We start from the raw sequence: 26,653 nt of genomic DNA, 5'->3' as shown, positions 1-26,653 counted from the left end.
TCACACTCTGACTCACGAAGCTCTCCTCTGTGATTCACTCCATATCCACCACACAGGAAGGCTTGGCTTTGTGAACACACGGTCGGTGATTATATAAGCTTCATCCGGCGCCAGTGATGCAACAGAAGTATGATTCACAGCGGTGTAGACCAGCGATACTACAGAAGTATGATTCACAGCAGTTTAGACCAGTGATGCTACAGAAGTATGATTCACAGCGGTGTAGACCTGCATTTCTCTGACAAACGGGAAGGAGTGTCTGTCCCTCTTCTTCCCAGACATTATTCAATTAGAGTTGGTTGTCTTCCTCTGACCGCCAACGCTCTGAGGAAGTACCCCGGCACAGTCAACACCCTCCCCAATTCCCTGGGAATACCTCCTCTCCCCTCTTTTCTCCCCCCTTTACTCCCCCCTCCTCTCCCCTCTTTTCTCCCCCCTTTTCTCCCCCCTCTACTCCCCTCTCCCCCCTCCTCTCCCCTCTTTTCTCCCCCCTTTACTCCCCCCTCCTCTCCCCCCTCCTCTCCCTCCTTTTCTCCCCTCTCCCTCCTCTACCCTTTCCATCCCCCTCCCTCTCCCTCTTCTCTCACCTTCACTTCTCTTCCCCCATTCCTTGTCCTCTCCCCTCCACCTGCCGTGTGCTGTTGTGGTGGTGGTGTGTGTTTTTGCTGGTGTTGTGTGTTTGTGGTGGTGGTGTATGTCTGTGAGTGTTTGTGCTAGTGGTGTGGTGTGTGTGTCTGTGAGTGTTTGTGTGGTGTGTGTGGTGTGGTGTGTGTGTGTGTGTGTGTGTGTGTGGTGTAGGGCTGTCCCCGACTAAGATTTTCTTTGGTCGACCAAGACTCGAGTAAAACATCTGAAAATCGACTAATCAAAATTTGAAACGCTTTTTTTTCACACAAAAAAAAACGTACAAACATGTTCCCGATCTGACTCAATGGCTGCTGGACATTGCAGATTCAGCCGCTAATAGTCTACTAATAATAAGACTCGTATCACCAGTCCTGGTGTAACCAAATGCTGATGGTATTTAGTATCTCTTACAATGTACTCGGGGAAGACCGGGGATGTAAGTAACACAGGGTTAGTTGTAACACTGTCAGTTTGATCAGTGACCTATGCACTTTGTAAAGCTCTCTCTTGGAAGTCGCTTTGGATAAAAGCGTCTGCTAAATGAATACATGTAAATGTAAATGTTTGACCAATTAGAAAATAACTACGGTGATGTCATCAATAACGTAGACTCCCATTTCCTGTTCAAGCTCACATGAGAAGTGGCATGTCTCTGTTAGCGACACAGAATTTTACAACCAAAAAACTGATTTTCAGGTAAGAAAGTATTTTTTTTTAATCAAGATTGTCTTATGCCTAGTGTTCATTCTATTGTAGTTGCAATGTTCAAATTTATATCACCTAAAGTAGCCGTTTGTCTAGTTTAATTTGATGCTTAGCATTCATGCTAACTTCAAACCAGACAGGAGTCTGTTTTTTGTACTTTTCACCTTTTTTCTAGCATGCCTAGGCAGTGGAAGCGTAAGACATACAGAGGTGTCCCTGCAGACATTCTAAGAAAGGCTGAAATTCAGTCGCCAAGGCCCATTCCATCTGTCACGTCACACTGTACAGATATTTTAAAGCCGCACAGAAGCTAATAGAGGAGGGTTCAAGTGAGAAGCCCCATGTAGGCTACCGTAGTAGTCGGAAAGTCTTGTATAAATTATAGTGTGGAGCTCATTTAGCAAATTACCTCTTGTCGTTACATCCATCCCCAGCTAGTGTTACAACTCACCCCAGTTGTGGGGTAGGTTGTAACAATGAAACGCTTTGTATTTGGCACTAACTCACATAATCTGTGATTGCGTAGTAGATGTCCAAGTGAGTTATATTTATAGAAGACAGATATGGGTAGTATGTATCAAAGTTTGAGAGACCTAGCACAAACAACCACTGAATTACTGATGCTCAAACAAAAAGTGTTACTTCCATCCCCGGTCTCCCCTACAAATTAAAAATATTGTTTGTTTAACATGCAAATCATCAGAGCACGCTTATCACTGCCTGAAAACTTGCAGCATGCGAACTTACGTAGAAGCTGAGTGGCCGGTGCAACAGAGAAATATTTTGTTGTCTTGGCCGGAGAAGATAATGTCATTCGATTTGGATGTGATTCTTATAATAGGCATATTCATTTTTCAACCCAGCGTGTTAGCATGACCGAAGTAGGGCTAGGCCAACTTACGTTTTTCAGGTGGTAGTCTACATCATATTCGACGTCGAACTATGAACAATAAACCGTTGTTGGCAGAGTTTGCATTCAACGTTTTTCGAGTCACCCGGTACTTTGTAAATGTACTTTAATGAAATGCTGCCATACCACAGATTTCTTTGCCATTTTGACTAATAACACCGACAAAGTAGGCTATGGCAGAGTTTGTAGTTGGGCAGCCAATTGTGCTCGTGCCGTGTGCAAAATACCAAACCAAAACAAAGCGCAGATTAACGAAAGGGAAAACAGTAACACCTTTTCTTTTAAATTATATATTTTTTGAGTTGCTTTATTTGTCTTAAATAATATAATCTACAATTTCTGTAGAACATTTCTTTAATTCAGCAATGATGACACAAGCGGGAATCAGATCTCACACTGCCATACGGCAGCTCGACCAAAAAAATCTTAGTCGATCAAGAGCATATCGACCAGAAAATCAACTAGTCGACTGAGTGGGGACAGCCCTAGTGTTTGCAGTGGGAAGAGGAAGCCAGGTAAACAGGACAGTACTAAGACTCTCAACTGAACCTAATACAAGAAAAAATTGCGACACCGTCCTGAAAGGATTTGCCTACTTGTACTTTCAATGAACTGTGCTGCGGTTTTTGTTTCTTTTCAAGTTCTCTGATTGAATTGAATAGAGCTGATGACAGATATCTGATGTGTACAACAGGATGTTGGCTCTCAGACTGTACATTACCCCTGATAACAGCAAGGTACTATACTTTACCCCTGATAACAGCAAGGTACTATACTTTACCCCTGATAACAGCAAGGTCCTTCAGCACGGCTTCCTAGGAAAACAAATCCAAACATATCCATAATGTTAATGTACAGTAGCTGTGACTGTTGCGCCCCTGCAAAGGGGAATTATAGAAAACAGACAACGGACACGATGTAGCTTGGTCAAGTCCAATGTCGCAATGGATTTTTATGCATTTCAACTTGAAATATTACATCTAATGAAAGCATTACTTGATACCAACATGAAATGAGTGAAACACAGATGTTTCCGGAACGTGACAACTGTACCTCCGTTCAACACAGCTTCACAGACTTATCTAGCAAGTAGGCTAAAATACAACTGAACTTTTCATGTTAAAATACTTAAACTGTGACACCAACCAACAATTCACGGTGCATATTCATTTCAGTATCAAACATACAAGTCAAAACACATCCCAACCTCCGTTCATACCTGCAAAGGGGAATTATAGAAAACAGACAACGGACACGATGGACGAACGTAAGCTACACGCTGACTATCCTACAGGCAGAACGAGGCATTAGCAATCAAACTGATACAAAACAGAAAACAAATGGAAACCTTAGGAAATTAAGAAAGATTGCAACAATGTAATTGGGTGTGCTCAAGCCTTCGGCGAGAGCACAACCTTTGTTCTCTCACATATATATTTGGGTGTGCTCAAGCCTTCGGCGAGAGCACAACCTTTGTTCTCTCACATATATATTATTATTATTTTTATTTCTTTTTGCCCCCCTAAAACTCAGTCAATATTTGGCCTACATAGACAACGTAGGTGTCAAAAGTTTCGTCTTGGTAGCGATTGAGTTGCTTCTATTGGAATTTACGTTCCGTTGCATGGTTTAGGCTGAAGTTAAGTTTTTGTGGCGAAAAGTGAAGCTAACGGTGGCTAATTTGCTAGCCACAGTCACTGACGTTACTAACGTCACGAAAACACGCGTGACTACCTTTGGCAGAACATTCGTTTCGCATCTCTTAACTTGGGGGATAGCTAGGCTAACTATAGCTTTACTGCAAGGCAGCTGCAGGAACGCCACAAGCAAAGAGGCCAGGGTGATAACTATTTACTCATTTTACTTTGTGATATGACACACAATTGTGATGTGTAATGTAACTACAATATAAGCTGATATTATTAAGGAAGTACATCTACTTTCGGAAACAGTAGTCTACTATTTCACTGAAGTATTAGCATCATGACATTAGCCTGTGTTGCCCGGGCAACACATACTACAATGGTCTATGATGTAGCGTTATCTGTTTTCAATCGTTAAAATAAACATTCCTCACATATACATTTTCGTTGTAGGGTTTATTCTGACATTAGTAAATGATTTGTTGGTGAAATTACCATTACCTGTGGTTTCAAACCAGTGTAGCTCACTGCAACGCTGTAGCTTACGTAAGACACACTACAAAAACATCTACACTACACAGCTGTTTAGGAAGTCAAACGGCGACAGAACATGTTCGGCACTCCCCTTACTTAAATCAAAAGTCTATCTAACTACTAACCTGAACTTCATTGCCACAGCCTAAACGTTGTCAATCTGTTCATGAAAATAATTAATTTCAGCTTAAAACCGTACAACGGAACGTTAAATCCAATTCAACCAACGCAATCGCTACCAAGACGAACACAGCAGTAGTCTAGTACTGTACTGTAGTAGTACAATTTACCGGGGCAGCTTCTCCACACAGGGCTATATCGCATTTTGCGTTGATACTGACAATGATCGCTACCATTGAGCTTTTTATGAATGAGCGATTTTCCACTAAATAAATGTCAAGCTTATTTACGTTTTGGGGGGCATATTTTAAGTTAGCAGATGGTACTGTTTGAATCGCGATTCCATCTTCTACTGTCGGGTAACGTCGTAGAATAATCTTCAAAGGGGGTTCTTTATTAATGAATGAATGCAATGAGTAGGCTAAATGCCTGAAAATATCATGAGAAGGGAAAAACTTAAAATGACGTTTAAGTCATAGAGATTAGGTCAATTTGTACACCGGTCTGCCCAATTTATTCGTTTTGATTCAACGATGAGGGTGCCTCTTGCAGGGGAAATGAGAAGACATCCAATTCATTCTACACTTCACTCGTATTTTCAGTTGTAAATGAGCAGCATTTTTGTCTGTTTTTTTTATCTATTTAATCTTTATAAATAATAACTATGCATTTTCATATAAAATATACATAAATATCAGTTGTAAAAATTTCATTCAAAAACGGACCCCTGTGCAACCGACGCATGCAAGCACACCCTACAATTTCCCCAGAAATTGTACCCTCTCTAGTTTCAAATGCATCACATGTTATAGGTAAATTAGCTTTAACTTTTTGAACACAAATGATCTTCCTTTAACATATTTACATTTTGATCTTATTTATTTTAGCTAAAGGTCAAAGCAATTGATTACCAAACTCCAGAATATCCTAACATCGATTTCAGCGTCTATCACCATGCACGTGTCCACATCTGGTGAGCCCCAGAGATCTACGGAGCTGCTGTGTCAGAGGACGTGTGCGCGTGTGGAAATACACCTGTGTCTTCACCACAGACACACTGAAGGCTCCCTACCTCGGAGGTCTTGCAGAATGTTACCCTCCCTCATTCTATCATAGCTACGTGTGTTTGAGTCGATATGTCTCCACCTGTTCACCCAGTCAGACACGACTACTCCATAAGTGCCTGAGGGATGTGTTTAGGTGGAGAACCATCAATTTCTCCTCTAATATATTGGAGGGTAGAACAGAATCAGGCAGCAAGAAGACTCCTCTTGAAGCTTTGCCCGCTTCACAAAACAATTTGCACTTAGCAAAAAAACGGCGCTCCCGACCACATTCCCCTGAGGGGTCCCTGACCAGCTGGAGAACAAACCTCTTTATCTGCCTGCCGCCCCCCCCCCCCCCCCAGATCCCATCCCAAGAACACCAGTACACAAACAAGTCCTCGTGTGAGACGCTACATGCTAGCACAACATCTAACAGACACAATGCACTGCCTAATAGACATTGAGGGCAATGTGCCCCCTAGCCAGGTATTTTATCATAGACATTGTGGCGGTTTTAGATGATGATTGTCCTTTCTGTTTGAGGCAGAAGGGAGTCTGATTGTTTGAGGCAAGCCTGAGACTCCATTTCATTTTTATGTAAATGGAGGACATCAATTGAAATTCAATTTGTAATACTGGGCTTTCTAATGCGAGGGATGTTTTGACAGAGTAGGGTGGCTGTATGCGTTTGTGTGACTGCCTGCTGAAGAAAAAAGCTCAAAGGACGGCCCTGTTGAACGAGGGAGCTCTCCGTTTATGATTAGGATTCGTGTACTTTGGCAGAGTAGGCGAGATACGTTCATGACGACATGAACTGGAGGAGTTGGCTGCAGTCCAAAATGGCCTCTTCAGCCCTTGTCATGTCATGTCCATGACATGACAAGGGCTGAAGAGATGAATTTCCTTGTCGTGTAGTTGGTTCTGAAACATCTCCTCTCGTGTTTCTGTGCGTCTGTGTCACGGCGTCTTTAATCTTGTACACAGCGTACCGAATCTGACCCCACGTAGGACCCCTCCACTCTGGCTTTGATCTCCCACACTCCACGCCTCCCTGGAGGAAATCAAAGCTCCCGATGAAGCGAGCGGCCCTGACATGGTCATCTGGGCTGGTCAGAGTGCTGTTGTTCAGCCAGTTGTGCCAGAGTAAAAACAAGCCTTGCACGGCCTCCGTTCCAGCTCCCTGCCTCGCCTCCACATCTCCCCGTTTCCTTGCAGGAGGCAGCTGAAAGGGCTCCTCTGAATGCGTGCATGTTAATACCCAGCTGGGCCTCGGGATTGACATGCCCATGGCCAGCAGGGACCTGGGGCTGCAGGACATCTGCTGAAGGTCTGGATGTTGGCCACAAGCTGTCACACACCAACGCTTATTTATGACAGTCAATTCAAATACTGTGCTACAATCACTACCAGATACCTGCACAAGCTTTACATGAATTTAGAAGCAGTTGGACAGAAACAATGAACGATTGTGTGTGTGTGTTTGAGAGAGAGACTGGACCATTGAATGCTCTTTTGAAGGAATGTGTGCATGCCAAACATCCAGATCCAAACATGAGACACCTGTGACAAACATGAGACACCTGTGACAAACAGGACACACATGACACACCTGTGACAATCATGACACACCTGTGACAAACAGGACACACCTATGACAATCTTGAGACACCAGTGACAAACATGACACACCTGCGACAAACAGGACACACCTGTGCCCAGTCTATCCTGCTGATTGGGCTGACAGTTACTGCTCCCTCTCAGGACAGGTGACTCATCCCCCTGCTCATGTGATGACTCCTCCTCCTCCCCTAACTCCTCCCCCTGCTCCTGTGCCTGTGCCTGACCACCAGTGTGTTGTCAAGGCTGGGCTTGATCACGTCTGATACAATGCTGATAACTTTATTTTGAACAAATGTTGCATGTGCTGCATGTGAACCAATTCTTTTGATGGTTACCTGTATCATCTACAGTCGTATCTACAGCAAAGCCCGAGCGATAAAGAATTAGGAAGAACAGTCACCGCGAACATCGTCTGAGCCTTAGGTTTTTAGCCTGGTAAAAAGCAGGTATATTTTCAGGATATAGCCATATGTCTGAGGCCAGTGAGATTGATGACCACAGTCACTGCAGATAATTAGCGGCTAGCTTTATCCTCCAAGTTGAGCACATGTAGCTGCGTTATTTCTAAAAATAGGTCGTAAATGTGTGTGGCTCGCTAACCCTTAGTGCATTCATCTTGCCAATTAATACTCCTTTGGCATCGTGTATAAATGAAGCTGTGTGCTCTCCAGACCATGGCAGTGTGCTACCCATAGTGACCTAATAATACCCAGTTACTCTGGGTGTGTGGGTGCACTGACTGTTGTTAAAGGGGGTCAGATGGCTGAGCGGTTAGGGAATCGGGCTACCAATCAGAAGGTTGCTGGTTCGATTCCTGGCCGTGTCAAAACAATTACGTTGTGTCCTTGGGCAAGGCACTTCACCCTACTTGCCTCTGGGGGAATGTCTCTGTACTTACTGTAAGTCGCTCTGGATAAGAGCGTCTGCTAAATGACTACATGTAAATGTAAAGCCTCTAGTGCGGGTGTCAAGAGTGTTCCATATCTGAATAATGGCCCTCTTTCAGCAAGTTTTTTCAGCCCGAATAATAAAAGCAATGTGTCACACAGTGTAATATAATGTGTATTGAGCTGCGGGTGTGAGTTCCTGAATGCTCGTCTGTGCTGATGTCACTGAGATATCAAGGGCAGTTCCTAGCTAGCCTCTGTCTGGGTTAACAGTGTCACGGTGACAGGCTCGATGACAACAGACCCAGTCCAACAGCCCAGTTCTCCCCTCTCCCAGGCCAGACATCCTTGGTGTTTTGATTGAAACGTCCATCACATGTTGGCTCTGGAAGCCTGATTTGTCCTGGGGATTACCCATGCTCATTCTCTCTGTGGAGACAGGAGCACTGATCATCAGCCCAGTGAATGATGGACAGAACGCCGGAGGACAAACACTGTCTGTGTCTCTCTGTGTCTCTCTCTGTCTGTCTCTCTCTCTCTCTGTCTCTCTCTCTCTGTCTCTCTCTCTCTCTCTCTCTCTCTCCCAGTCTCTCTCGCTCGCACTTTCTCTGTCTCTCTCTCCCTGTCTCTCCCTCTCTTTCTCTGTCTCTCTCTCTCTCTCCCTTTCTCTCCCTCTCTTTCTCTGTCTGTCTTTGTCTCTCTCTCTGTTGCTCCCTTTCTTATGCACTCTTCTCCTCTGCTCCCTTCCCCTCCATCCCACCCTCTCTCCCTCTCTTTCTGTCTGCATCTCTCTCTCTCCCTCTCTCTCCCTCTCTCTCCATCTCTCCCTCCACTGGAGAGTGCAGAGCCCGCAGTGGCAGTGTGCTCTGGCAGCAGATGCATTACACTGCGTTGACATTCCAAGTTGTCCCCTCGGTGCCTGGGTGTGTGTGAGTGACAGCCGGCCTGGGAAAGCTTCACTGGCCCATAATTCACCAGATAGTGTGTGTTCTCCCTGCGCCCATGGATCCCTGCACTCATTGTCACTTCCCGGGGCACAAAAGGCTGTGACAACTCACACACGCGCACACACACACACTTTCTCTCTCTCTCTCTCTGTCTCTCTCTGTCTCTCTCTCTCTCTCACTCTCTCTGTCTCTCTCTCTCTCTCTCTCACTCTCTCTCTCTCTCTCTCTCTTTCTCTGTCTGTGTCTCTGTGTCTCTCTCTCTCTCTCTCTCTCTCTCTCTGTCTCTCTCTGTCTCTCTCTCTCTCTCTGTCTCTCTCTGTCTCTCTCTCTCTCTCACTCTCTCTCTCTCTCTCTCTCTCTCTGTCTGTGTCTCTGTGTCTCTCTCTCTCTCTCTCTCTCTCTCTGTCTGTGTCTCTGTGTCTCTCTGTCTCTCTCTCTCTGTCTCTCACTCACTCACTACCTTTTCTCCCCCTTTCCTACCCCCCCCCCCCCCCCATTTCCTACCTTCTCACCCTCCTCCCCCCGCCTGCCCGTCAGAGCCCGACCCCACTTGGTGGGCGTTTGTGGGAGCCTGTGGTGAAGTGGACTGAGCTTGCTCAGGAACCCCAATCACAGTCACACGTCATTTGCAACCGAGGCACAAGTGTCCCGACTCGCTCAGCCAACTCTGCCTTCCCAAAGAAGGAGAGAGGACCACGAGCTGCTGGGAGGACATCCCCAGATAGATGTCTCCTACAACAACAATGAGGCGTTAATGTTCCTAATGTTTCAGAAGATAGATTAGTGCTCCCAGTGGGATCATGTAAAAAATAATGCAATTTCATTTCCAGAACAATAGAAATTGATTTTTTAATAGATTAGAAGTATTTTAATAGGTAATCAACATGCCAGATTGGAATTCTAAATGTGTTGGCGACTGTTAAGTTTGGTTCTCTAAAATATAACCATATAACATAAAACGTAATCCTTAACCTAATCATATTAAAATAAACCAATATTCTAATTGCCTTGGCTACAGTACAAGTATCTTACAGATAACCCGGTCACATTAAGGTGACGTATTAATGTGCTGGCTGCAGTGTTGGTAGTGCGGCGTGATGGTAGCTGTCCAGGGTCCTGGTCTCTCTGCAGCAGGGGCCTGGAGCGCTGCAGGAGCGCCGCTCTGACAGGCGGAATGTTCCAGGGCTCCCCTGCTGCCTTCTAAAGAGCCACAAAGCATCCATGCTGATCGTCTTAGCTGGGCCCCCTCTCCCCGCCCCCCTCTTACCCCCGTCCCCCGTAATGAAGCAGGGCAGAGGAGCTCAGGGGCTCAGCATCTTCCTCTAACCCCAACTTAACAAGCCCCCCCTGCCTGGCCCCCAGCCCCCCCCCCCCCCCCCCCCCAAACCACAAACTCTAAGACCAATCTGTCCAGTGCTCTGAAGTATTATTAGACTTAGAAGCTCTCTGAGGGGCTGGAGGGAGCAGCCGGGGGCTGGGAGATGAGATATGCTACAGGGGCTACTAGTTCCATTAAAAAGGCATTCACCAGGGCCTTTGTTGCAGACTCCCCCCGCTCACAGGATGTAGTGAGGGCCTGCCGATCCGTGACCATCTCATCTATCTTTCAGGATTTGAGGGAACTCGCTGTGAAATTGACACCGACGAATGTTTCTCCAGTCCGTGTCTGAACCAAGGCCTCTGTCTGGATGGACTCAATAGCTACAGGTAAACACTGTTTAATGATCCCATAACCATACATGCACTGGATCACTCTCATAGCTATACACAATACTGACCAGATACTGTCATATATTTAGTACCAGTCAAAAGTTTGGACACATTTTCCCATTCTTTTGACTGGTACTGAATGGGAAAATGTGTCCAAACTTTTGACTGGTACTGTATATATATATATATATATATATATATATATATATATATATATATATATATATATACATACTCTCAGTATAGATTTCCTTAGACAGTGTATACTCTTTCAGTGTGTACTCTCATATACATACTATCAGTGTATACTTTCATAAACATACTTTCTCTGATTATACTGTCATAAATATACTCTCCAAGTATATACTTGCATATGCATACTATCAGTGTAAACTTTCATATACATACTATCTCTGATTATACTGTCATAAATATACTATCCAAGTATATACTTTAATATACATACTTTCTCTGGTTATATTGTCATAAATATACAATCCAAGTGTATACCGTATCTTTCGGACTATAAATCGCTCCGGAGTAGCCTGTAAGCCACATCAGTCAAAAAATGTGTCATGAAGCGGAAAAAAACATATAGCCTAAGTCGCAGTGGACTATAAATTGATTTTGTTTTCAATGTATTTCACAAAATCCAAGACCAAGAAAATACATTTAATCTCGAAAGGCAAGTTATTCAACTACACAATAGCTCACAGAACAACAGGCTGAATAAGTGTCCGGTATGTTAACGTAACACATTAACTAGGGTGACCAGATTTCAGTTTGTGAAAAAGAGGACACTTCAGCGTTGGCGGGGGGGAGGGAGATATGGGTATGGGATATGGCTATTCAGCCTCCCATACCTGGCTTAATAGGCTAAATTAGCTAGCTGCTAGTGAGTCCAACAAGCAAGTTACCGGTAAACTAGTTTACCAAGCTCCCGATCTCATTTCACCTCACTGAATCCGTTGAACTATTTGGTTCATGTCAGTCAGTATGAATTGACATTTAAAAACATGTTAAAATACATAGATTTTGATATATAAGTCGCACCTGACTATCAGTCGCAGGACCAGCCAAACTATGAAAAAAAGGTGTGACTTATAGTCCTGAAAATACGATACTCGCAAATCCCTTATCATTGTAAACTCATACAGCCTCTACAAATAATATACAAGTTCATAGGTGGTGTCTGTAATAGTTTTAAAAATAATAGTTTGTATTTAAATAGATTTTCAAAATATTGACTATCACCACTGGAGTGACTGGAAAAGACAAGCAAACAACACAAATCTGGTTTAGCAGTTAAACTCTAATGGGCACAATTAATTCTGAGGCTGCCATTATATAATAATATAATGTTATATAATATAATAATAAAACTATGATGACCTACAAAGCATAATTAATATGTCGGCTGCATCCTAACCCCATTCATTACGGTTGTCCATTTGAGTGGTTGTGTGTATATGTATTGGTGCATTTGTGTGTGTGTGTGTATTTGTATAAGTGTGTGTGTCCGTGGGGATGTGTGGATAGTGTGTAATAACAGTATAAGCAGAACGAGCTTTGATAAAGTTAAATGAACTGATATACGAGAACAGTTTATGTCATGTTGCCTCAAAGCCACATCCAGACATAATGCTTTGTGGCTTCGTAATGCAGCCCTTGTAGTTGAAATGAGGTCAATTCAATAAAAGCTTCCCTTTCAAATGGTAAGTGAGTTGTTTACATAGAAGCCCCTTCTCTACATCTTAATCTAAGGTTTAGCTTCACAATCAAAATCCATTCTGGCAATCAATGTGTGATCTGTAATTAATATCTATTAAAGCTCGCATTCATATGTCTTTCCCTTCATCCCACACGTGGCACCATGAAACACGTGGATTTTCTTTCTTTTTCTTATGCGGGAGGGGGGAAAATATCAATATTAATGATTTCTTTGTTTGCAGCTGCGACTGTAAACCGGGTTTTTCTGGTCTGGACTGTGAGGATGACATCAATGAGTGTACCTCCAGTCCCTGCATGAACAATGCCGTGTGCCAGGATCTGCAGAACAGGTACTGGGCTGCTACTATGCTGCTCCGGCTTAGATATTCATTCTCAGAACGGTTGTTCTTTTTTCTCTTTTCTCCTGGTTTCATATTTCATCTCCCTGTCCCTGTTATTGTATTGAAAATTCAAACCAAAACGTGCCAGGTAAAAAAACACAAAAAACAGTGTTTCTGTTTGAAGAGGACAGGATGGTTCGAAACCCCGGAGTGAGATGTCCCTGCAATTATTCTCCAGAGTGTCTTAAAACAGTGGTTCTCCTTTAACCCTGACACACAGAATCAGGCGTTTGGAAAAGCTGAGATTCAGCTGGAGGGCTTCATGGCTCCAGATTGGTCTGGCTCCTCCATAGAGCTCCTCTGTGCTTCTCTTAATGGCAGCCATGGGGCCCGTGGGCCTGGCCGACAGATGGGCGGACGAGTCCCTGGGCCAATTTTGGTCCTAAATGGTTTGTCTCCAGTTTGTCTCCTGTCAGGGCTGTGCTCCCGAGAGCAGCGCGCTCCTGTGAGTGCTGTCTGTGATTTTGCAGTCCTGGGAGTTCACATCAGGTGTGGTGGAGGTTTACCACCTCTCTCAGTGGCCCAGTTGAAGCAGCCTAGCGCTGTCTGCTGTGATAATGAGGCCCAGCGCTCCACTCTTCTCCCCTCCCCTCTCAGGGTCCAGGCTAGCTACACTCTCCTCTCCCCTCCCCTCTCAGGGTCCAGGCTAGCTACACTCTCCCCTCCCCTCTCAGGGTCCAGACTAGCTACACTCTCCTCTCCCCTCTCAAGGTCCAGGCTAGCTACACTCTCCTCTCCCCTCTCAGGGTCCAGGCTAGCTACACTCTCCTCTCCCCTCTCAGGGTCCAGGCTAGCTACACTCTCCCCTCCCCTCTCAGGGTCCAGACTAGCTACACTCTCCTCTCCCCTCTCAGGGTCCAGGCTAGCTACACTCTCCTCTCCCCTCTCACGGTCCAGGCTAGCTACACTCTCCCCTCCCCTCTCAGGGTCCAGGCTAGCTACACTCTCCCCTCCCCTCTCAGGGTCCAGGCTAGCTACACTCTATCCTCCCCTCTCAGGGTCCAGACTAGCTACACTCTCCTCTCCCCTCTCAAGGTCCAGGCTAGCTACACTCTCCTCTCCCCTCTCAGGGTCCAGGCTAGCTACACTCTCCTCTCCCCTCTCAGGGTCCAGGCTAGCTACACTCTCCCCTCCCCTCTCAGGGTCCAGACTAGCTACACTCTCCTCTCCCCTCTCAGGGTCCAGGCTAGCTACACTCTCCCCTCCCCTCTCAGGGTCCAGGCTAGCTACACTCTCCCCTCCCCTCTCAGGGTCCAGACTAGCTACACTCTCCTCTCCCCTCTCAGGGTCCAGGCTAGCTACACTCTCCCCTCCCCTCTCAGGGTCCAGACTAGCTACACTCTCCTCTCCCCTCTCAGGGTCCAGGCTAGCTACACTCTCCCCTCCCCTCTCAGGGTCCAGGCTAGCTACACTCTCCCCTCCCCTCTCAGGGTCCAGACTAGCTACACTCTCCTCTCCCCTCTCAGGGTCCAGGCTAGCTACACTCTCCTCTCCCCTCTCACGGTCCAGGCTAGCTACACTCTCCCCTCCCCTCTCAGGGTCCAGGCTAGCTACACTCTCCCCTCCCCTCTCAGGGTCCAGACTAGCTACACTCTCCTCTCCCCTCTCAGGGTCCAGGCTAGCTACACTCTCCTCTCCCCTCTCAGGGTCCAGGCTAGCTACACTCTCCCCTCCCCTCTCAGGGTCCAGGCTAGCTACACTCTCCCCTCCCCTCTCAGGGTCCAGACTAGCTACACTCTCCTCTCCCCTCTCAGGGTCCAGGCTAGCTACACTCTCCTCTCCCCTCCCCTCTCAGGGTCCAGGCTAGCTACACTCTCCCCTCCCCTCTCAGGGTCCAGACTAGCTACACTCTCCTCTCCCCTCTCAGGGTCCAGGCTAGCTACACTCTCCTCTCCCCTCCCCTCTCAGGGTCCAGGCTAGCTACACTCTCCCCTCCCCTCTCAGGGTCCAGGCTAGCTACACTCTCCTCTCCCCTCTCAAGGTCCAGGCTAGCTACACTCTCCTCTCCCCTCTCAGGGTCCAGGCTAGCTACACTCTCCTCTCCCCTCCCCTCTCAGGGTCCAGGCTAGCTACACTCTCCCCTCCCCTCTCAGGGTCCAGACTAGCTACACTCTCCCCTCCCCTCTCAGGGTCCAGGCTAGCTACACTCTCCCCTCCCCTCTCAGGGTCCAGGCTAGCTACACTCTCCCCTCCCCTCCCCTCTCAGGGTCCAGGCTAGCTACACTCTCCTGTTCTCCTGCTTACTTCTACACCTACAATCTCTTAACACACACCTCCACCCTACAAACAACTATTCTACACACACACACCTCTACCCTACACACACCTCCACCCTACACACCTCCACCCTACAAACACCTACCCTATACACACCTCTACCCTACAAACAACTCTACGCATACCTACCCAGACCCAGCCTCTACACACACCTCTACCTAACCTCTACACACACCTCTACCTAACCTCTACCTAACCCCAGACCCAGCCTCTACACGCACCTCTACCTAACCTCTACCTAACCCCAAACCCAGCCTCTACACACACACCTCTACCTAACCCCAGACCCAGCCTCTATACACACCTCTACCTAACCTCTACCTAACCCCAGACCCAGCCTCTACACGCACCTCTACCTAACCTCTACCTAACCCCAGACCCAGCCTCTACACGCACCTCTACCTAACCTCTACCTAACCTCAGACCCATCCTCTATACACACTTCTACGTAACCTCTACCTAACCTCTACCTAACCCCAGACCCAGCCTCTATACACACCTCTACCTAACCTCTACCTAACCCCAGACCCAGCCTCTATACACACCTCTACCTAACCTCTACCTAACTCCAGACCCAGCCTCTACACGCACCTCTACCTAACCTCTACCTAACCCCAGACCCAGCCTCTATACACACCTCTACCTAACCTCTACCTAACCCCAGACCCAGCATCTACACGCACCTCTACCTAACCTCTACCTAACCCCAGACCCAGCCTCTACACACACACCTCTACCTAACCCTAGACCCAGCCTCTATACACACCTCTACCTAACCTCTACCTAACCCCAGACCCAGCCTCTACACGCACCTCTACCTAACCTCTACCTAACCCCAGACCCAGCCTCTACACGCACCTCTACCTAACCTCTACCTAACCTCAGACCCATCCTCTATACACACTTCTACGTAACCTCTACCTAACCTCTACCTAACCCCAGACCCAGCCTCTATACACACCTCTACCTAACCTCTACCTAACCCCAGACCCAGCCTCTATACACACCTCTACCTAACCTTTACCTAACCCCAGACCCAGCCTCTACACGCACCTCTACCTAACCTCTACCTAACCCCAGACCCAGCCTCTATACACACCTCTACCTAACCTCTACCTAACCCCAGACCCAGCCTCTACACGCACCTCTACCTAGCCTCTACCTAATCCCAGACCCAGCCTCTACACACACCTCTACCTAACCTCTACCTAACCCCAGACCCAGCCTCTACACGCACCTCTACCTAGCCTCTACCTAACCCCAGACCCAGCCTCTACACGCACCTCTACCTAGCCTCTACCTAATCCCAGACCCATCCTCTATACACACCTCTACCTAACCTCTACCTAACCCCAGACCCAGCCTCTACACGCACCTCTACCTAGCCTCTACCTAATCCCAGACCCAGCCTCTATACACACCTCTACCTAACCTCTACCTAACCCCAGACCCATCCTCTACACACACCTCTACCTAACCTCTACCTAACCCCAGACCCAGCCTCTACACGCACCTCTACCTAACCTCTACCTAACCTCAGACCCATCCTCTATACACACTTCTACGTAACCTCTACCTAACCTCTACCTAACCCCAGACCCAGACTCTACACACACCTCTACCTAACCTTTACCTAACCCCAGACCCATCCTCTATACACACCTCTACCTAACCTCTACCTAACCCCAGACCCAGCCTCTACACGCACCTCTACCTAACCTCTACCTAACCCCAGACCCAGCCTCTACACACACACCTCTACCTAACCTCTACACACACCTCTACCTAACCTCTACCTAACCCCAGACCCAGCCTCTATACACACCTCTACCTAACCCCAGACCCAGCCTCTATACACACCTCTACCTAACCCCAGACCCAGCCTCTATACACACCTCTACCTAACCCCAGACCCAGTCTCTACACACACCTCTACCTAATCCCAGACCCATCCTCTATACACACCTCTACCTAACCTCTACCTAACCCCAGACCCAGCCTCTACACACACCTCTACCTAACCTCTACCTAACCCCAGACCCAGCCTCTAAACACACACCTCTACCTAACCTCTACCTAACCTCTACCTAACCTCAGACCCATCCTCTATACACACTTCTACGTAACCTCTACCTAACCTCTACCTAACCCCAGACCCATCCTCTATACACACCTCTACCTAACCTCTACCTAACCCCAGACCCAGCCTCTACACACACCTCTACCTAACCTCTACCTAACCCCAGACCCAGCCTCTATACACACCTCTACCTAACCTCTACCTAACCCCAGACCCAGCCTCTACACACACACCTCTACCTAACCTCTACCTAACCCCAGACCCAGCCTCTATACACACCTCTACCTAACCTCTACCTAACCCCAGCACCTGCCTGGAGTCCGTGTGTTGTGTTGACTAAATGTAATGGTCTTGCTATCAGAGATTGGTAAGCTTGACCTTGGAACACAACTCCCTATCCTCAATATCTACAAAATACACTGTCTACATTTCAGTTTCACTCTATGTCTCTTTCTCTCTCATCCTTTGTGTGTCTCTCTCTTTCTATCCATCTTTTTTCTCTCTCCTCCTCTCCTGTCTTCATTCTTGACCTCCTTAGGTTTCTGTGCAGCTGCCCCCCCGAGTACTTTGGGAGGCTGTGTGACCTGGATGTGAATGAGTGTGAGTCCTCCCCCTGCCTCCACCAGGGCTCCTGCATCAACATGCCAGGAGGCTTCGACTGTGTCTGTCACCCCGGCTTCACAGGTAGACCCCCCCCCCTGCCACCCCCCCGGTGACAGAGAGATCAATATGAGAGGCTAAAGCTTGTCCTGAGTGTCTGACTCACCTGCCTCCACAGCACCTGTTGCTCTGGTTCCTTGTCTCCATTTGTTTGGCGTCACAACAGCTGCCTGTATAATTACCTCCACATGACCCAGTCATACTCACCCTGAGGAGCAAATTCAGCGTCCCATTTTGATCTGCTCCAATCTCTCCCCGTTTTCCTCCAAGACCTGTATTTCTCTGAGGTCTTCACTCTCACCTATCTGGTGTTGTTTTACTGCTGGCCATTACTCCTCTCTCCTTTGCACAAAATGCCAATATCGACTCTCTCTCTCCCTCATTCACTCTCTCTCTCTTTCTCTCTTATTCTCTCTCTCTTGTTCTCTCTCACGCTCTCTCTCAGTTTTTCTGTCTTATTGTCCGTGGGTCAGACCATCGAATCCCGATTCTTGTCAGGTAGCGGGAAGATTAATTTCATTTGTCTTCCCCACTGTATCATCAATTTATCCTCTCCCCGTCGAGAAAAGGGAGAGGAGGGGGAGAAGTCTCAGAGGGACTGACACTCTGGAGGGAAGACGCTGACATGCATGGCCCAATTCCCACAGAAGCTGTTTTTATTATTAGGCCTCAGCATAGCACAAGTCATTACTTTCTCCTCTGCTCCCAGCCCATCTCTGGGCCCCTGGGGGTCCCCCGAGGGCCCCTGCGGAGGATGTATTCTGGATTGGTTCAACCAGCCTGAGCTCACACAAAATATTTGCCTTAATAAGACGCGGGGCGGTGTTGCAACTCGGAAAGGGAACAGATGGAGGGGGGGGGGAGAGAGAGAGAATGAATGAAAAAGAAATACAGAAAGAAACAGAGAAAGAAATAAAGGGGTGGGGGGGAAGCGAGTAAAGAAATAAGCAAGATAAAAAATAAGGGGTGCGTGAAGACACATTAAAGGAGAGAGAGCGAGGGAGTGTAACAGAAGTGACTATGCTCTGGTCTGGCGCTAGATAGACTGCCTGGGACTGATCTACCACATAATGATTTTATAAATTGAAAATGTGTTTTTCTTTGCAGCTGCTATGATGTGTCATCTGCTCTGCCACTGGAATCCTGTAACTCATTGTGTCACTTTGATGCTATTATCAAATTCATTCTCATAAAACTTGTTTCATCCATCAGAGGGCCTGGGGGCCGCGGCGTATGGAATGCCAACATTCATTTCCTCTGCCCATGTAGCCTGGAAAATGAAGTGTTCAGGTATTATAGCCGGTGGCTCTCGTTCAATCTGAATACAAATATCCTCAGGCTTCATCCAGAGTGTCTGAAATTGTTTTGGTTTCAAATAAATGGTAAGTGTCCAAGTCTTTGAAAAACTTTTCACTCATGGACTGAATTAAGGCTCTTATTCGGCTGGGCGGCCTTATTAGGTTTTGTCTTGGCAATGTCATTAACACATAGACCAAATTTGATTCATGCACACACGTCGCTTTGCATAAAAGCATCCGCTAAATGAATCAAATGTAAAATCTCAATGTAAATACACAAATTAGGCGTGACAAGCCCTTCTACACTAAACTGAAAACACTAAACTGAGGATAATGGAAGGGGTATATCAGGGTCATTAGACCCTGCATAGCTTCAGAGAGTTAGGAAATAATAGGATCTCTACCAAGCTAAAAGAACAGTGTTATTAAACCTGCATCTGTGAATCACCACAGTCTGTCATCATCGCCCAGCACAAGTACAGTAATATCCTCTTGGCCGACAGTTAGTCCTCTTTCTCTCCTCTGCTCTGCACAAAAGAATGAAATCTGATCATAGTTTTTGGATCTCCTCCCCCCCACCCCCCCATAAAAAGGTTCAAGCTGTGAGAGGTAATTGGGGATATAGAAAACGGTAAGATTATTATTTAATTTCTCTCACTTTCTCAGAGGGTTTTGCTTCAGTTCCTCTAAGAAGGTTAACGTTTGGGATTAGACCTAACAGCTTTCTAATCCCTCTCCTGCTCTGCTCTTCATCTCTTGGCAGAGCCAGATGTCAATATGCATTATTTATCTCTTAGGTTTTCCAAAAGAGACGAGGACTTTGTGAACAGTAATCTTATTACAGATTAAAATTGGCAAGGATGCTGATTTAATGCACTTTACTGCAAGTTTCACCTATGGCATGAATTAAACAACTCATGCTGAGAAGGAACCTTCTTGTTCTGTAATACTGAGCCACCATAACCAAATAACTACTGGAACTATTCCTGGTATTAGTATTTGGCCAAAGTTGCCTAGTGTTCAGAAAAAAGGTCTGATGAATGTCTTTGCATGTACGACACAGTTGTGTCATGTCTTTGTATTCTGTCCAGACCTTGTGGTGTTGAAATAGAAACATCATATCAGAAATGAGTTAATTACCTCTGAACGTGGTCAGGATGGGAGGAACCACTGCTGGCTGGGGGTGTGGACGCCATGAGCAGAACATGGGATGACTACATGCCAATTGCTCGCTTTATTGTTGTGTACCGTATTTGAACCTTTTGCTAAGTAATCGGCTCATGCTTTAACGGAGATGACGTGGAGCCAGTGAACCTGACCTTCATGAAGGGGCAGCCTACACATCTGGCCCATCGTTCATAGGGTCTGTGGGGGATCTGCTGGGTCAGGGTTAGTCAGTGGTTCTCAATCCTGGTCCTTGTGCCCCCCTACCCTGCACGTTTCAGATTTCCCTGCTCCAACACACCTGATTCAAATGAACGGGTCATCATCAAGCTCGGCAGAAGCCTGTCAACAACCCGTTCATGTTGAGTCTGGTGAGTTGGGGCAGGGAAACATCTCAAATGTGCAGGGCATAGGGGGCATGAACCTGGATTGAGAACCACTGGGGTTAGTAATCTGCTGGGTTAGGGTTGGGGTTAGTAATCTGCTGGGTTAGGGTTGGTAATCTGATGGGTTGGGGTTAGTAATCTGACGGGTTAGGGTTGAGGACATTTCAACAATGTACAAAGCACTGTTTGCATGGTTAGTGTATGATTTCCTTTTGATAAAGGCGTAGCCTCAGAAACGTCAGAAATAATTATATTGTTGTTGCTTGCTTTCCTCCAGGTACACTCGAGCACTTGCGAGGTTCATGTTGTTTAATTGTAATTTGTTCTTGTTCTGCTATTCTGGTTCTTCCCATTGGCACTTATTTGCTTTTATACATCCTGTCATGAGTTACAAAACGACACGATACAGTTCCGTCCATTCATACAAATGGAATGTTAAAACCTTGAGACGCACTGCTGATCTATATGACGCCTTACCTTGACGGCGATAATGGAGGGAGATTTGAAGAACCCGTGGTTGCAATTAGGATTAGATTATATGGATGTTATGAAAGATGTTTTGTGCAGCAGCAGCCTCAAACATTATTCCCTGGCGGGCTGCTTCAGTGAATTCAGCACAATGCTCTGCATCCTGTAGTCAGCACATAGTTGAGAGGTCATTCATAACGTCCGGATGTCTCTACAAGTAAGTAAGTATTATTATTAAGTATATTACCCTGCCAGTAAGTATTACAGAGCTGTAAGTGAGCAGATTACTGTTTATTAGGATCAATCTTTGGGTTAGGATCACTTTTCCCACTTGAAGTAAAGGCGTCACCATCCTGGGTTGATAACTGTGTGTTTTCGAACCGTGTGTTGTGGATTGGACTTTTTCCACTCGTATTACCTTTTGCAGCGTCATGAGATGTCCTAGGCTGCGTCGCGATCCCAGCTGTAAGCTTACCGCCCGTTTCACCTGCGCGTCTTTCCCCCCCGCGTTCCCCTCCAGGAAGGTGGTGCGAGCGCGACGTGGACGAGTGTGCGTCCGCGCCGTGTCAGAACGGCGCCCGCTGCGTGGACGAGCCGGGCCTCTACCACTGCGTCTGCCCAGACGGATTCCTGGGTCCGCACTGTGAGACCGACATGGACGACTGTGTGTCCAGGCCTTGCCTGCATGGGAGGTAAGACTGTGTGTCCAGGCCTTGCCTGCATGGGAGGTAAGACTGTGTGTCCAGGCCTTGCCTGCATGGGAGGTAAGACTGTGTGTCCAGGCCTTGCCTGCATGGGAGGTAAGACTGTGTGTCCAGGCCTTGCCTGCATGGGAGGTAAGACTGTGTGTCCAGGCCTTGCCTGCATGGGAGGTAAGCCCCCCCCCGCACCCTGCAGTCCCATGTCCTAGACACATGGTAATGCTCTATAATTGTTCGATTCACTTAGCCGGCATCTGCCATCTCCCTCTGGCTGCTTTAAGTAGCTGTAATGTGGAGTTCATGACTGAACATGCCAGCACTCTCTCTATTACTGCTAGTTAAAGGAGCATGAAAGAGAAATGATTGCTACCTGTTATTACACTCTCTCTGTACAGTAGCACTCAAAATTGTGTGATTTAATAGAGTAATTTTCTGGGTGCTTTTATAATATATAATAACTATATATATAATAACTATATATATATAGTTTATTTATATATTTCAGATCGATGTTGACATCACATGGATGGATTGAGAAGTAAATTTTAAACACAGATGTGTCATTGGACTGAAACCATGTTGTTTGTGCTTGTGCTGCTAATGAAACCATGTTGTTTGTGCCCGGGCTGCTAGTTGCCGTGACGGCGTGGGTTCCTACGTCTGTGAGTGTGAGCCGGGCTGGGCCGGGCCCAGATGTGACACCGACGTGGACGTGAGTTCCCACAACAGCTCTACAGCCAGAGCGGTCTTTCTGGACGACATCCCAAGCCGTCCTCACGCATAGGCTCTGCGGAGGACAAAACGTTTGGGATTATAAAAAAAAAAAAATGTGCCTTCTCTGTGTGGTATTCCATTCAAAAGCTACATTGATTATTCTACAAGATAAGTCCATTGAACTACCAGGATCACGTAAGCATGGTACAAATGCCTGATGAAAACAAAATAGCTTATCCTAATCCCGAATCGATTGAAAACCCAGTGCAGCCTGAGTCCAGACCCCAGAGATAAGGTCCAGAACATCCTGGAGGCTTTTATGGAATGAATAAGCAGATCTTTCTTATAAAGTCAGCTCACTAATTCATCCTCATTCAGACACCGCTGTTTATTCCCCACCCTGCTCCGCTCGGTCCGACAGCCAATTACCGATTTCTCTCAGGAGTTCACCAGAAGTTCACCCAAGCCAAACACATCTTCACGTTCATCCCACGGCCTCGGGTCCGTGTAGCCGGCCTGACCCGGCGCTGTCCGCCCGCGCTGAGCTGCTTCCGCTGTGCGTCCACAGGAGTGTGGCTCCGGCCCGTGTCTCCACGGGGGCTCCTGTGTCGACCTGCTGGACAAGTACGCCTGCTTCTGCCTGGACGGCTACCGGGGGAGGCGCTGCGAGGAGGACGTGGACGTCTGCGTGGAGGCGCCCGGCGACGCCTCGCCATGTTTCAACGGCGCCACCTGTGTCGACGGAGAGGGCTCCAACTTCACCTGCAGGTCAGTGAGTCCCACTTCCTGTGTTTCCATCAACACACACACACACCCGCGAGTGGATGGAGGGAAGGAAGATTCAGGGACGTCTAAGTCGGTTCCCAACTCAAAGCAGCAGGCTTAGGCGTGTGGGCAGACACCCAACAGGCCAATGACCCTCTGGGATCCAAAGCTCTCCCCCGACCTGCACCTAAGGTCACCCAATAATCAGCTCCACACATCTCGCTTATTCAACCCAGAGTACACTGATCCAGCCGACTGCCAGCGTTCAATAAATAAGAGATGATACTGTTTGTTTTTCTCGTCAACCCTTCGGTCTAAGCCCCTAATCAATGCGCAGGCATGCTGGGCCCTGTTGACAGCGTGGCAGGTTAGAGGCTGGGGTACACTATCAGGTGGCCTGTGAGTGTTCATCATCGCTGGCGGCCACCTCTTCACGGTGCTGGAGGACGCCTCGGCAGCAGAGCTCACGGCTGCAGGCGCTGTGTGGATTACAGCGTGTCCTCTAAAGACCCACCCGTAATTGGACCGTCTCATCTCAGACGCATATGCTGCGCCTCCGAGGCGGCGGCGTGAGGCAGACTGCGGGTCTGGGTGCACCGGGGACGAGGCGTGCGCTGGTGTCTGTGCTCCAACTGTGCTTCTTGATAGAGTCGTAGGACTGCTGGATGCCTTCCTGCAGCATCTGCTCTTGCCGAGTGCACTGCTCTGTCTGTGTGTGTGTGTGTGTGTGTGTGTCTTGATATTCTAGTCTGTAAATATCGAATAAGCATGCATCATTGACCCGATCGCAGTGTTGGGGTTTTGCGGATGAATGTGAAATAATTTGCTGTGTTTTATTGACTCCAGGGGTAAGCAAATTGCCTCCGGGGCTTCTATACAATCATCACATTTAGACATGGACTGTGGAATTTAAGTGCTTGTTAATAACAGTTTATTTAAGGAAATGATGAAAATGACGAGCTTCAGATATTTAATCTTTAAACTATCTCTGAGGCGTTTATTTGTCACAACAGAGCAGTGGGCTGAGGGAGGAGGTGATGGATATCAGTTATTCAGTCACTCAGAGAGGTAGCTAGTTACTTAGTCATCTAATCAATAAGTTAGTTATTTAGGGTTAGGTAAGTAATGAGTTAGTTAATTTGTTAGTTAGATACTTAGTCAGATAGTTAGTGAATGAGTTAGTTTGTTACTTAGTCAAAAGGTTACCAGTTATTTATTTCTTTAGTCGGCCAGTCAGATAGTTAGTTAGCTCATAAGTTAACCATCCACAGCTCTATCTATATGAGCCTATGGTAGATCTAAACAAGACTCCTGAACATAGATGTACCAAACACAATGCATGTTACGTCTGGAGAGAGTGTAGCAGTTACAACTGTTCCTGTGCCTGGTGTCCAGCTGTCCAGCAGGCTACATGGGGGACTTCTGTGAGGTGAACATCCAGGAGTGCTGCTCTGACCCCTGCCTGAACGGAGCCATCTGCCAGGACCTGCTGGATGGATACCTCTGCCACTGCAGACCAGGTGAGACCAGGAGCAGTCCACGCTGGCAGACCAGGTGAGACCAGGAGCAGTCCACGCTGGCAGACCAGGTGAGACCAGGAGCAGTCCACGCTGGCAGACCAGGTGAGACCAGGAGCAGTCCACGCTGGCAGACCAGGTGAGACCAGGAGCAGTCCACGCTGGCAGACCAGGTGAGACCAGGAGCAGTCCACGCTGGCAGACCAGGTGAGACCAGGAGCAGTCCACGCTGGCAGACCAGGTGAGACCAGGAGCAGTCCACGCTGGCAGACCAGGTGAGACCAGGAGCAGTCCACGCTGGCAGACCAGGTGAGACCAGGAGCAGTCCACGCTGGCAGACCAGGTGAGACCAGGAGCAGTCCACGCTGGCAGACCAGGTGAGACCAGGAGCAGTCCACGCTGGAAGACCAGGGGCCTGTTCCATAAAGCAAGTTTAGCGAATAAGACACGCTTATGCCTGGGAAAGTAACTGAAAGCTGGCTTTACGAGACAGGCCCCAGGTGAGGGTTCAGATGGACCTCCACAGAGTTAGTTTCAGAAGGTCTAAAGAGGTTGAGGACATCCTGTATGTACACAGCACACTACTCCAGTGATTATCAACCTTTTTTGAGCCATGGCACATTTTTTACTTTGGAAAACTCTTGCGGCACACCACCGACCAAATATGTTACAAAATGACACTGAATCCTAATACAGTATATATAATTGGGTGTGCTCAAGCCTTTTGCGAGCACAACCATTGTTCTGTCTCATATATATATTTATTATTATAATTTTTATTATAAATCTATAGTTGAAAAACTAAATCTTGACATTGACATTTTTGGTCTAAAACTTGAAAAATAAAACCATGTATTCCATAACATTTCGATTAAATTCTGGAATTATTTTGAACACATTTTTCATTTTCATTTTTCACTTTATATTTTCACATAGTTTCACATTTCATGTTTTCAGATTCAAAACATTGTTTTTTTACGGCTTCAAATCTTTTTTTTTTGGTTTCAGATATATATTTTTCAGTTTCAGACTTTTGGCCCAGATTTTGAGTAGGGGGCGTGGCTTCAACTCAGAGGCAGGAATTATGAGTGACAGCCTATCGCCTGGGACACAATGGCTGCGAAGTTCCTGGACGTGCCCAGACACGTCACGATCGGCTGTGAATGGCTCAAGGCTGTTCACACAAGATGCGCATTTCTCCGCGCCGGTCACCAAGCCTTTCAGCTACTCGAGCTTTCCTTTTTCACTGACATGGTACATAAACATGGCATAGGCTATATTTAGGAAACGTGTTATTCCAACAGCCGCCCCAACAGCATCCCAACATTGATCCTTCTCTACATTGGAGACCAAAATGTACATTTTCAATGTCAAACTTTAGTTTTTCAACTATAGATTTTTTTTCGAATTAACAAAACATTTGGCCCTGATTTAGCTCCATCACATAGCCCCGGTAAATTGCAGAGCTACCTAACTACTACACTTCTGCTGTGTGTTTGCTTTCTTCCTTTTTAAAAACTTCTCCATCACCACATGTCACATGCGTCATTAATTGTCTTGTCTCTAAGAAGGAACAAGGCAATTAGCTAGCTACCTGCTGCCACCGGACGAATATTACACTACTCTGCCAGTCACTATATTACAGACACTCGACAATGGCATATTATTTGCAGATAATCATTAATAAATGTTTTTTTTTTTTTTTTTTAAGACTGGCTCAAATTAAATGAAATTGGAGAATTTCTCACGGCACACCTGACGAT

The 26,653-nt window shown here is 46.9% G+C and overlaps 1 protein-coding gene across 1 annotated transcript in view; it reads left to right on the top strand.

The window, feature by feature from the left end:
- The window catches only part of eys (eyes shut homolog), a 190,205-nt gene that overhangs the window by 80,883 nt on the left and 82,669 nt on the right, over positions 1 to 26,653 (top strand). The window contains 7 exon segments of the mRNA XM_062464477.1: positions 10,650 to 10,746; positions 12,702 to 12,809; positions 17,756 to 17,901; positions 21,714 to 21,885; positions 22,528 to 22,606; positions 23,177 to 23,376; positions 24,769 to 24,893. Coding sequence (XP_062320461.1) covers positions 10,650 to 10,746; positions 12,702 to 12,809; positions 17,756 to 17,901; positions 21,714 to 21,885; positions 22,528 to 22,606; positions 23,177 to 23,376; positions 24,769 to 24,893 — 927 coding nt within the window.

The sequence above is a fragment of the Osmerus eperlanus genome, chromosome 6 (assembly GCF_963692335.1).
Source record: "Osmerus eperlanus chromosome 6, fOsmEpe2.1, whole genome shotgun sequence".
Taxonomy (NCBI): Eukaryota; Metazoa; Chordata; class Actinopteri; order Osmeriformes; family Osmeridae; genus Osmerus; species Osmerus eperlanus.
The sequence above is the reverse complement of the archived record's forward strand: the minus strand, read 5'-3'. Positions and strand labels throughout refer to the sequence as shown.